This window comes from Syngnathoides biaculeatus, chromosome 9 (genome assembly GCF_019802595.1).
Source record: "Syngnathoides biaculeatus isolate LvHL_M chromosome 9, ASM1980259v1, whole genome shotgun sequence".
NCBI classification, from domain to species: Eukaryota; Metazoa; Chordata; class Actinopteri; order Syngnathiformes; family Syngnathidae; genus Syngnathoides; species Syngnathoides biaculeatus.
Window position 1 is genome coordinate 25,507,084 of NC_084648.1, and position 13,223 is coordinate 25,520,306.

Here is a 13,223-nt window from a genome sequence, read left to right on the forward strand (position 1 = left end):
CTCTGACTGAGGGAAAGAGGTTGTTCAGCAAAATCTCACAATACATGGCTGCGGTCATCCTCTCCTTAATACAGTGCAGTCATCCTGTCCCATGTGCAGAAAAACACACCAAATCATGATGGTACTTCACAGTAGGGATGGTGTTCTTAGGATGGAACTCATCATTCGTCTTCCAACACATTTAGTGGAATTATGGCCAAAAAGTTAAATTTTGGTCTCATCTGACCACAAAACTTTCTCCCATGACTCCTCTGTATCATCCAAATGGTCATTGGCAAACTTAAGATGGGCCTTGACATGTGCTGGTTTAAGCAGGGGAACCTTCTGTGCCATGCATGATTTCAAACCATGACGTCTTACTGTATTACTGTATTACCAACAGTCACTTTGGAAACGGTGGTCCCAGTTCTTTTCATGTCATTGATCAAGTCCTGTCGTGTAGTCCTGTGCTGATTACTCAGCTTCCTAATGATCACGGAGACCCCACGAGGTGATATCTTGCATGGGGCTCCAGTCCGATTGAGATTGACTGTCATGTTTAGCTTCTTCCATTTTCTAATGATTGCTCCAAGAGTGGATCTTTTTTCACCAAGCTGCTTAGCAATTTCTCCGAAGACCTTTCCAGCCATGTGGTGTTGTACAATTTTGTCTCTGGTGTCTTTGGACAGCTCTTTGGTCTTGGCCATGTTACAAGTTTGAGTTTTACAGATTGTATGGGGTGGGCAGGTGTCTTTGTGCAGCTGACGACCTCACACAGGTGCATCTGATTCAAGATAATGCATGGAGTTGAGGTGGACGTTTAAAGGCAGACTAACAGGTCTTTGAGGGTCAGAATTCTAGCTGATAGACAGGTGTTCAAATACTTATAAGTGGCTAATAAGACCTCTTGCCTGCGACCAATGGGTGAGCTGCGTCCACTACCAATTCCCTCTCACTCTTGGTCACACATCTCTTTAGACGTCGTTACTGGTCTACCCTGTTCCCAGGGGAACACGGTGGTACTCTTAGTTATCGATCAGTTTTCCAAGATGGTTCACTTCGTACCAGTTCCTAAGATTCCGTCCACCAAGCAGACTGCGCAGCTCCTGCTAGAGAAAGTCATTCGCTATCATGGTCTGCCCGTGGACGTAGTGTCGGACAGAGGACCACAATCCGTGTCTCGGTTCTGGAAGGAGTTCTGCACCCTCATCGGGGCAAAAGTAAGCCTCACTTCAGGCCATCACCCTCCATCACCCTGAGTCCAATGGTCAAACAGAAAGAATTAATCAGGAGTCGTTCATTTGGATCCACACTAGAGTTCTGGTCATGACAGTTTCAAAGGTGAATGTTGGTGATACATTAAGATGTCATGGTTTGAAATCATGCACGGCACGGAAGGTTCCCCTGCTTAAACCAGCACATGTCAAGGCCCGTCTTAAGTTGACCATTTGGATGATACAGAGGAGTCATGGGAAAATGTTTTGTGGTCTGATGAGACCAAAATTGATTTTTTTGGTCATAATTCCACTATCATGAGTTCCATCCAAGAATGCCATGCTGTGAAGCATGGGGGTGGCAGCATCATGCTTTGGGGTGTTTTTCTGCACATTGGACAGGACAACCAAACTGTATTAAGGAGAGGATGACTGCGGCCATGTATTGTGAGATTTTGAGGAACAACCTAGTTCCCTCAGTCAGAGCATTGAAGATGAGTCGTGGCTGGGTCTTTTAACTTGACAATGACCGGAAGCACACAGCCAGGAAAACCAAGGAGTGGCTCCGTAAGAAGCATAGGTTCTGGCGTGGCCTTGCCAGGCCCCAGACCTAAACCCAACAGAAAATCTTTGCAGGGAGCTGAAACTCCGTGTTTCTCAGCGACAGCCCAGAAACCCATCTGATCTAGAGAAGATCTCTGTGGAGGAGTCGGCCAAAATTTCCACCTGCAGTGTGTGCAAACCTGGTGAACAACTACAGGAAACGTTTGACCTCTGTAATTGCAAACAAAGGCTACTGTACCAAATATTAACATTGGTTTTCTCAGGTGTTCAAATACTTATTTGCAGTGGAGTGCATGGAGTGTAGGTGGAGGACTTTTAAAGGCGGACTAAGGTCTTTCAGGGTCAGAATTCTCGCTGATAGAGAGGTGTTCAAATACTTATTTTCACTCAAAGAAATCATTATAAAAATCATACATTGTGATTTCTGGATGTTTCTTTTTAGATTATCTCTCACAGTGAACATGCACCTATGATTTCAGACCCCTCCATGATTTCTTCGCGGGAGAACTTGCAATGTAGCAGGGTGTTCAAATACTTATTTTCTCCACTGTACTCTAATTGAATTTACAGTTTATGTTGAGAATTTTTTGCAGGTAACAGAATATTTTATGAGCATTGGGTTATTATCAATACTCCCTAGATTTCATTCAATGTCAAACAGAACATGGCAACATAGAATTGGGCCCACATTATCATATCCTGAAATCTGACCTCGAAGAGTTTACATTTTTCTTTTTGTGCAGAATACTTTCAATCGCATCTACTGTCATTTTCTTCCAACCTGGATGACCACAACCCTGATGTTCCAGAATGGAGGCTGGATGTGAGCCGAGTCATCAAGAATTCGCTTATTCAGGTAAAACTATTAGGTTTTGTTAATGGAAAATGTTGCATTTACTGGGTTTATATTATCAATTTGACTGAATCCCTCACTTTGTGCACTAGGAGCATGACCTTTCTGACAATTTCAAACTGAGTCAGACTTTCACTATGATAAATAACAAGCCAGAGAGAGTGCAGTGAAAAATATAGTTCAAGAGGATTAGGATATCATTGGGTGCCACTAGGGATCGCAAAAAAAAAACGCTTACTTTCATAACCGGTTTTAATCGAACAGCTGTAGCAAAAAAAACGATTAACCGGTTTTAAAACCGGTACCATTGTGGCGTTTACATAATTCACCCGCGGGACCTCGAGTTGGGGTGCGGGGTTCCGCACGGACTGTTTTTGTTGTTGCTCTTCGGAGTGACGAGTTCACAGAGTTCCCCCAGTTATGTGAGTAGTGTTTTGATGTCTGCCAATAAAACAAGTTTTGTTCCTGTGTCCGACACTCCGCCTCCGACTCCTTTTCTCCGGCGCTACACCATTGATCGTTAATTTACTCCGCGGTAATGGGGTAGTTTGTATACAATATTGACAAACAAGCTTGTTGAATGTGGCTTTCAACAACGCACTCGTGTAAGTTAAATTTTTGTTATTTTTTTTGTAAAAATGTTTTAATGTTAACATTCTTGAAAAAAGTGGAAATGATATTGAAAAATTTGCGCAATGTGGAGTACCGGAACCGGAAGAAATGATGGGAAATTTTAACCGATTTCGAAAGTCCAATTACGGTTTCAGTTTAAAAAAAAAACAAAAAAACGAAAACCGGTTATAACCGGTTGTTTGTAACCGGTTGCGATCCCTAGTTGCCACACTTGAGTGCTGTCGGGGTCACACAGGCTGTGGAAGTTGTGGTGCAATGGAAGACTAATTGCTAAATGTCAGCCGACCCACAGGAGCAGCTGAATACTTGTGATACTTGCTAAGCAAGAGATATAGTTCAAACGTATAATGCATTTAAGTAACCTTATTAATTGGCTGCTTGTTGCAACATCCTTATATCTGCAATACACTTAATATTCTGTAAAAAAAAACTTGCATCATGTTTCCCTTCATTTTGAGCCAACAAAATTCCACTTGGATCTCCAAAAAATACGCACAGTATTTTCTTCTACGAGTGGCTATTTCTGTTTCATTATGTATTATTAGCATCAGTTTTCCATGACACCTGCAGCTTGTCAAGCAGAATACCAAAGATCTCAGAATCTAATATGAAAATACACGTCTGCAACTTGCACAACAGCAGCAAATATTTGCTTTAACAACAATGAGTAAAAATGGTAGGTGATTTTTCAATGCAACATATATAACACATTGGGTTTTCGCTACAGAATTAGAATCTGAATGACACTAGAGATATAATGAACAAGCCTTTACTGATTCAGTACATGCATACCCAAGATATCTATTCTATATGAAGCAAATACATAAACTTAGTAGAAAATTATTCAACTCCTTTCTGGTTGGCAATCAAATTAACGTGTGTGTGTGTGTGTGTGTGTGTACATTTCGCTTCCTATATAGATCAGTGTTTTTTTTTTTTTTAAAGAAAAATTAATTATAGCCAGTAGGTTAATTGAGGACTCTAAATTGCCCATAGGTGTGAATGTTGAATGTGAATAGTTTTGTTTATATTTGCCCTGCCATTGGCTGATGACCAGCTTAGAGTGTACCCCACCTCTCGCCCGAAGATCGCTGGGGTAGGCTTCAGTACCCCAACGTGAGGATAAACGGAAAGGAAGATTATTGACTGACTGACATTATTGCCAGTCGAATTCTGCCTATGGAAGTAGCCATGATTTATCTTCTGTTTGTAATCTACCAGGCCACAGCTGTGAAAGGGGATCATCTTCTGGTCACTGTTCTCCCCGGTTTGCCTACAACAGCAGAATTCTTCCTTCTGCTTGATCCGCAGCTAATTGAAGGACAACAGAAGAAAAAACATGCTCATTTAAATCAGGTACCTGTCTGTCAGGATGTTTACAAACAAGCCCTTCCTTTTCCCATCTGTTGACGGTATTTGTGTAGGCAGATTGATTTCAACTTCTTATTTGGATTGCTTCACCATAAGATTCTTGCAAATTTGAAAAGTTATTTTATTTTGGAGTTTTGACAATCTTACTGTTTCTGTAATTGCATCCTGGAAAATAACCCAAAAATGACTTCCATCTTTTTACAGAAGATGTTAGTATTGCTACATTAAAATCTCTACCCTTGAGGAATTGCTTGATTTTACTCATCGAGATATTGTGCAGACTGACTGATCAATCACTGAATAATTTTTGTCTTGAGATGAATTAGGAGAAACTTTTAAGTTTCACATAAAAAAACCCCACCAATATTGGATTCCTTTCAGTGAGAAAAATTTTGAGTGTGAGTGAAATATGAAATGACAAAGGAAACCAATTTCTCATTGATAAGGTCATTTGTTTCTTCTAGCCACCAATAAATCTTCATTAAAGTTAACATAAAGCAACTCTGCATATAACTATTTTAGATAGATTTACTAAAGCTGTTATGTGCTGGGATCATAAAGGAACTCAACTTCATGTACAAAGAACCATAAATGATGACATGAGTTACTTAAGCAGTAGGAGTCCACTCTATATTTGGCTTCAAATAATAAGGCACTTTTTTTTCCATCCCCCACCAACCTGACCGCATGGATGATCATTCAGTTGGGAAACATTTGTTACTTACTTACTTATTTACTTATTAACTGACATTTTAAGGGAACAAAAATCCCAATTAGATCTTTTTGAATGTATTTATTTATTATTTCATATTTTGTTAGACAGTCTGAGCCATTTCACAGGTGGTAATCAGGGGTTCGACCAAAGAAAATGCTTGTTGCAGACGAAGCAGTTTATGGAGCCATTTGCAAGTGAACACGATAGCGGTGCTGTAAAGGAACGACGCCTCTCGAGTGAAAGAAATTCATAGAAATGTCAAAAATAAGTTCCAATGGGATTGGCTGGAGCAAGAAATCGTCGATACGGTTGGAAAGAAGGAAGTTACCACTCTGTTGAGCTAGGTTTCAAGGCATTGGAATTTCACGCAAAATGACAAAAACACGTCAACCAACTGGAACCAGACAAAACCAACTTTTCCATAGCTGGTACATTCGGATGTCAAACCAAGGCCGAGAAACTTTGCAGACTTCATCCCTTGTTTACGTCCACTACTACCGGTATTGAGAGGCAAGATCCACCGAAACAAACAACCCCAGTTGCAGACAGGGTAGTCAATAACGAGGTACGAGTTCAGAAGCAATTACTTGTAAAAATGTCTGTTTACGATCACGAAACATGACGTTAACAATTGTCAAATTCATGCATTTCAATCATAGACAAAAACAAGAAATTAAAATGTTTTTGAATGGATATACGCTATAAAGCATGCATGCATGCCATGATACAAATCTGAATTCAATTAAATTTAACGTCTATGAGTTTACTTAGTTGAATTTGTAATTTTTGGGGGTAAAGGTATGCACCTAAATAATGAACGATCATATTGTGTTCATTTTGAATACAGAATAGCGTTTATTTATAGATGTACTCGATATATTTCATTCATAATACAATTTCTAAAACTTGCACGTTAAAATTGGTGATCATCCTTTGATCATGCTTGCAGACCCTTGGCTGTTTTTCACTCTTTTTTCATTCAGTCAAGTCACATGCCTGATAACAAACAAATTAAGAAGAACAAAGAACAACAGACATTCATTGACAAGGAAATTATTCCTCATAAGAGTCACAGTTATGCAAAGATGCAGCGTGTTCCAGCATTTGGAACAGTTAGAGTGCGTGAACCCTCCACATTATATTAAGCTTACCCGTTTGCGGTTCACCATGACAGACCATTGCAATGACAATTGTACAACGGGTGCAGTTTAAAGTGACAACTCATGCAATAGTCAACAGTATCCATCCATCCATTTTCTCAGCCACTTATTCTCACAAGGGTCACGGGTAGTGCTGGAGCCTATCCCAGCTCTCATCGGGCAGGAGGTGGGGTACACCCTGAACTTGTTGCCAGCCAATCGCAGGGCACTAGTCAACAGTATATATTACCAATCATAATACTAATTGGACCAACAGTATCTAAAGGTGTGTCGCAACAATGGCGCAAGGAAGAAAATAGTAGGTTCGCTGATCAAGAATTGAATGACTTAATTGCCAGAGGGGGGAAAAAAAAACGTTTGAATGCCTGCTAGTTTATTGAATGAGCTGGAGAGCTGGTGGATGGGATGTGGAGGGTCTGCAAGGATTCTGCCTGTCCTGGTCCTAGTTCAAGTGGCGTGCAAGTCTTCAAGGGTGGGTAGGATCATGCCGACAATCTGTTCAGCAGTTTTGATTGTCTGTTGCAGTCAGTTTGTCCGTTTTTGTGGCAGCCCCAAATCACACTGTGATGGAGGTGCACAGCACTGATTTGATTGCCGCTGTGTAGAACTGTCTCATCAGCTCTCGTGATGGGCCGTGCTTCCTCAGAAGCTGCAAGGATGGAGATGATATTTGTCTCCCACTTCAGGTCCTGTTACACTGTAATTCCCAAAAACCTGAAGGTCTCAATGGTTGACACAAAACAGTTGCACAGCGTGAGGGGCAGCTGTGGTGGAGGATGCCTCCTGAAGTCCACAATCATTTCTACAGTCTTTGGAGCAGAGGTTGGCAAACTACGGCATGCGGCCACATCGGGCCCATTGGTCTTTTTAATCCAACCCGCTGAAGATTGGTAGAGAATTAAGGTATGATGTGAATGATTGCATTCATTACATTTTCACTTGTAATTACAGGCATTCAGCACTGCATGGCACAGTAGGTACAGTGTCTTGATTTAGCAGAGTGCGAGCCATTTCCTTTATCGGTCTGTTTGACTGGTCAGATGAGAACCCATCTATATTTGTTAAAGAAAAGAAAAATTGACAGTGAGTGCCGGTTGTTTAAGAAAAAAATGGATGCCTAAATACTTTTTTACTGAAGTTCAGTCCAAGGCTGTATGTCTTATTTGCCAAGAAATCGTCGCAGTTTTAAAAGAATACAACATGAGCCGTTACTTTTCCACCAAGCCTGCTAATTATGCCAGCAACCTTTCATCACAAGAACAAACGGCTACTGCTGACAGGTTGGTAGCTGCAGTGAAGAAAATAAGTATTTGAACACCCTGCTATATTGCAAATTCTCCCACTAAGAAATCATGGAGGGGTCGGAAATTTTCATCATAGGTGCATGACCACTGTGAGAGAGATAATCTAAAAAGAAAAATCCAGAAATCACGATGTATGATTTTTTTAATGATTAGTTTGTGTGATACTGCTGCAAATAAGTATTTGAACACCCATCTATCAGCTACAATTCTGACTCTCAAAGACTTGTTAGTCTGCCTTTAAAAGCCCACCTCCACTCCATGTATTATCCTGAATCAGATGCATCTGTGTGAGGTCATTAGCTGCATAAAGACACCTGTTCATCCCATACAATCAGTCAGACTCAAACTTGTAACATGGCTATGACCAAAGATCTGTCCAAAGACACCAGAGACAATATTGTACAACTCCACACGGCTGGAAAGTGCCAAGCAGCTTTCACTGTTCACTGTTGGAGCAATTATTAGAAAATTGAAGAAGCTAAACATTACGGTCAATCTCAATCGGAGTGGAGCCCCATGCAAGATATCACCTCGTGGGGTCTCAATGATCCTTCTAAAGGTGAGGAATCAGCCCAGGACTACACGACAGGACTTGGTCAATGACCTCAAAAGAGCCGGGACCACCGTTTCCAAGGTGACTGTTGGTAATACACTAAGACATCTTGGTTTGAAATCATGCATGGCACGGAAGGTTCCCCTGCTTAAACCAGCTCATGTCAAGGCCGTCTTAAGTTTGCCAATGACCATTTGAATGATACAGAGGAGTCATGGGAGAAAGTTTTGTGGTCAGATGAGACCAAAATGGAACTTTTTGGTCATAATTCCACTCACCGTGTTTGGACGGATGATGAGTTCTATCCTAAGAACACCATCCCTACTGTGAAGCATGGGGGTGGTAGCATCATGCTTTGCAGGTGTTTTTCTGCACATGTGACAGGACGATTGCATTGTATTAAGGAGAGGATGAACGTGGCCATGTATTGTGACATTCTGAGGAACAACCTCTTTCCCTCAGTCAGAGCATCTAAGATGGGTCATTGCAGGGTCTTTCAACATGACAATGACCCATAGCACACAGCCAGGAAAAACAAGGACTGGCTCCGTAAGAAGCGTATCAAGGTTCTGGCATGGCGTAGCCAGTCTCCAGACCTAAACCCAATGGAAAATCTTTGGAGGGAGCTGAAACTCTGTGTTTCTCAGAGACAGCCCAGAAACCTGTCTGATCTAGAGAAGATCTCTGTGGAGGAGTCGGCCAAAATCCCTCCTGCAGCGTGTGCAAACCTGGTGACTAACTTCAGGAAACATTTGCCCTCTGCAAACAAAGGCTACTGTACCAAATATTAACATTGGTTTTCTCAGGTGTTCAAATACATATTTGTAGCTGTATCACACAAATAAATTGTTTAAAAAAAATCATACATTGTGATTTCTGGATTTTTCTTTGTAGGTTATCTCTCTCACAGTAGACATGCACCTACGATGAAAATTTCAGGCCCATCCATGATTTCTAAGTGGGAGAACTTGCAATATAGTAGGCTGTTCAAATACTTATTTTCTTCACTCTAACTTGCAGGCTCATAAATTATGATGAACAGTTTATTGAAAAAAAGTAATTGTCCTTTATGTGCTCTGTCAGGTTATTGAGGCAAGGAATTTATGGCTGTTGGTGATGAAGGCAGGTAGTTGGCTTGGCAGCGTGGGTGCAAGGAACACAGAAGGAACACTGGGGATGAGAGAGAGAGAGAGAGAGAGAGAGAGAGAGAGAGAGAGAGAGAGGAGAGAGAGAAAGAGAGAGAGAGAGAGAGAGAGAGTGAGAGTGGGTGCAAGGCGCCACTAAGGCTCCAACAGAAGAACTGCAGGATACCTCATGACACAAAGCTTGTTCTGGTTTAGAAAAGCCATCCATCCATTTTCTGAGCCACTTAACGTCACGAGGGTTACGGGTGTGCTGGAGACTATCCCAGCTGTCATCGGACAGTGTCACGTCCCATCGGAACGAGAGTGGGACCCAAATGCAGGACTCAGAAGATGCAAGGTGGTTCAAGGAGAAACGTTTATTATTTGCAGAGGTAGGGGCAGGCAGGAGTCAGTACACAGGAGAACAATCAAAGCAGGCAGAAGTATCAAAGGAGTCAGGCTTACAAGGGTGGTCGGAGAACGGGCGAAGGTCGGTACACACAGGTTCGATCAGGGATACCGGAGCACATGAACGGGACATGAAGATCAATGAACTGGCGCGGGCCAGTTGTCATCGGGGTCATATAAATCCACATTATAATCAGGCTGATGAGGCGCAGGTGTGCACCTCCCAATCAGCGCACCTGTGCGAGCACCCACGCGGGCACCCGCACACCTCGTGCTGGAGCGGCAGGATCATGACAGTACCCCTCCTCAAAGGCACGGCTCCCAGACGTGCCTAAACGAAAACACAGACAATAATTAACACAGGCAGGGGTGGGCGGGGGGCATGTCCGGAGGAGGGGACACCCCCCCCCCGAACCCTAGTCTGGTGGCCATCCAGGCCACCAAACACAAGACGTCCGGGTGGACAGGTCAGGAGGACGACCCGGACGCCAAGCACCAGGGTCCCCAAGGGGCGATTCGGGCGGACGACCTCTGTGAGGAAGCAAATGGCGAAGCAGGAACCAGAACGAGGCAGGCCACTGCTCCGGACGAGAACCTCCCACGCCGTAGTTGCAAGACGACCAGGGATTGGTCGCCAGCGAGGCTTGGTCAGTAGGCAGCCGTGGATTGGTCACCAACGAGGCCAGGTCATGAAGCGGCTGGGAGCCATCTGGAGCGAATAGGATAATGGAGAGAAGGACCAGTCTATGACCGCCACGATTACCATCACAGCCATCCCGAAGTCTCTCCAGCTCCGGGGTGGCTCATCAGAACTCCCCAGTTCTTGTCGCCGTCGAGACATGGGGGTGGGATGGCCGCGGACCAGTCACCGCTGGTACTCCTGGACAGGAACGTGAGGCGGCTGGGGAACAGTCGCCACCTCCTGGACAGGAATGTGAGAAGGCGGAGGCAGCATCACCAACTCCACCTCCACCTGCTCCTGGACGGGAACGTGAGGAGGCCGTTGTGCCATCGCCCCCTCCTGGACGGCAACGTGAAGCGGCTGGGGAACCGTTGCCACCTCCTGGACAGGAACGTGAGAAGGCGGAGGCAGCATCACCAACTCCACCTCCTGGACAGGAACGTGAGAAGGCAGCATCAGTGTCACCGTCGCCACCTCCTGGACGGTAACGTATGGGCGTGCCTGTCACCGACAGAGCAGGAACGGACGTTGCCACCTCCTGGACAGCAATCTGAGGCAGCATCGGGTCAGTCCCCACTGGCACATGAGCTTGCAGTGCATTCGTTGAAACAGCAACGTGGGCGTGGCGCGTTGGCGAATCCGTTTCCAGGGCAACGTGAATGAGCGCCGGCAGAGAGTCAGTCGAAACTGACATGTGGGTGTGTCTCGGGAGCGGGTCAGTTCCAACTGCCGCGTGAGCTCTGCCTCGGAACACCCAAAACCTCGACGTGGGAATGGCGAGGAGGTGGGTCAGTTTCCACAGCGACGTGCGCTTGGCAAGGTGGCGAGTCCGTTCCCACTGTGACGTGCACTTGGCAAGGTGGCGGGTCCATTCCCACTGCAGCGTGCACTTGGCGAGGGGGCGAGTCGGTTTCCACGGCAACGTGAACCTGAGTAGGCGGAGAGTCAGTCGAAACTGACACGTGGGCGTGTCTCGGGAGCGGGTCAGTTCCAACTACCATGTGAACCTGAACCACCAGCGAGTCCGTCGCCATTGCGACATCAGCGTAGCTCGGCTGGTTCGCCAATCCTTGCCGGACCTGGGCCGTGAGAGCCGCCAATTCGGCGCTCTGCCACTCTATCTCCGCCCGCATTTCGCGGCGGAACGCCTCGTGATTTGGGGGCTCCTCCTCCCTCTGAGCTGGAAGCTTCGCCACCAGCTGCGGGTCTGCCGGTTTCGCCGTTGCCGGCGAGGACGATGTCTTAGTTGCCGCGCAGCGGGAGGCACAAGGGAGCACCTGGCCGGGGCATCTCCTCTGGCCGCCACGCGGAGGTCCCGGGTAGATGGCCAAGCAGGTTCCCTCATACAGATTGGTGTACTTCAACCTACCGGGCGAAGACGCTCGGGTGCTGGAAAAGAGGGGAGGCGGAGCAAACAGACTGGGATGAAAAGCCGGGCAAAGAGATTCAAAATCAAAGTCATCGGAGTCGTACTCAGGCACCCGGTCATACAAATCACGGTCCTCCTCATATTCCGAAAAGTCAGAGTCCAGAAGAATATGAGGAGCCGGACGGGTCGTGTTCGAGACGTATTCATACCTCGCTGGCGGAGCGTAAGACACAAGCAGAGGACGTCAGGACTGGCTTGGTCCTCCGGCAGACGATCTACCTTGTGTCGGTCCCGGCGACGCCAGGTCTTTCCTGCTGGGTCCTGTTGTGGCCAGTTGGTTCTGTCACGTCCCATCGGAACGAGAGTGGGACCCAAATGCAGGACTTGGAAGATGCAAGGTAGTTCAAGGAGAAACGTTTATTATATGCAGAGGTAGGGGATCGAGCAGGCAGTCCGGTGCAGCAGCGGTAGTTGGGACGTCGGGCGAAGAGAGCAGGTGAGCGGGCAGGCAGGAGTCGGTTCACAGGAGAACAATCAAAGCAGACAGAAGTATCAAAGGAGTCAGGCTAACAAGTGTGGTCGGAGAACGGGCGAAGGTCGGTACACACAGGTTCGATTAGGGATACCTGAGCACACGAACGGGACATGAAGATCAACGAACTGGCGCCGGCCAGTTGTCATCGGGGTCATATAAATCCACAGCATAATCAGGCTGCATGAGGCACAGGTGTGCACCACCCAATCAGCGCACCTGCGCGGGCACCCACGCGGGCACCTGCACAGCTTGCGGCAGGATCATGACAGTCAGGAGGCGTGGTATACCCTGAACCGGTTGCCAGACAATCGCAGGGCATATGTAAACAGACAACAGTCGGGTAATTTAGAGTATCCAATTAATCCTTGTTTTTGGGATGTGAGAGGAAACTGGAGTGCCCAGAAAAAAACCCATGCAGGCACGGGTAGAACATGTAAAATCCACACAATCCTCAGAACTGTGATGCTAACGCTCTACAGCTGTGCCATTGTGCCCCCGTAAAAAATATGTATCCATCCATCCATCCATCCATCCATCTGTCCATCCATTTTCTTAGTCACTGCTGGAGCCCATCCCAGCTGTCAACGGGCAGGCGGCAAAGTACACCCTGAACTGGTTGCCAGCCAATCACAGGGTACATCGAGATAAACAGCCGCACTCACAATCACACCCAGGGGCAATTTAGAGTCTCCAATTAATGTTGCATGTTTTTGTGATGTGGGAGAAAATCAGAACGTCTGGAGGAAACCCACGCAGGCA

General features: G+C 45.7%; 1 protein-coding gene across 1 annotated transcript in view; it reads left to right on the top strand.

Annotated features, from left to right (window-relative positions):
- The window catches only part of LOC133506098 (VPS10 domain-containing receptor SorCS1), a 221,651-nt gene that overhangs the window by 195,130 nt on the left and 13,298 nt on the right, over positions 1 to 13,223 (top strand). The window contains exons 22-23 of the mRNA XM_061829867.1: positions 2,501 to 2,613; positions 4,465 to 4,599. Of these exons, the coding sequence (XP_061685851.1) occupies positions 2,501 to 2,613; positions 4,465 to 4,599 (248 nt within the window). The remainder of the gene's footprint in view (positions 1 to 2,500; positions 2,614 to 4,464; positions 4,600 to 13,223) is intronic.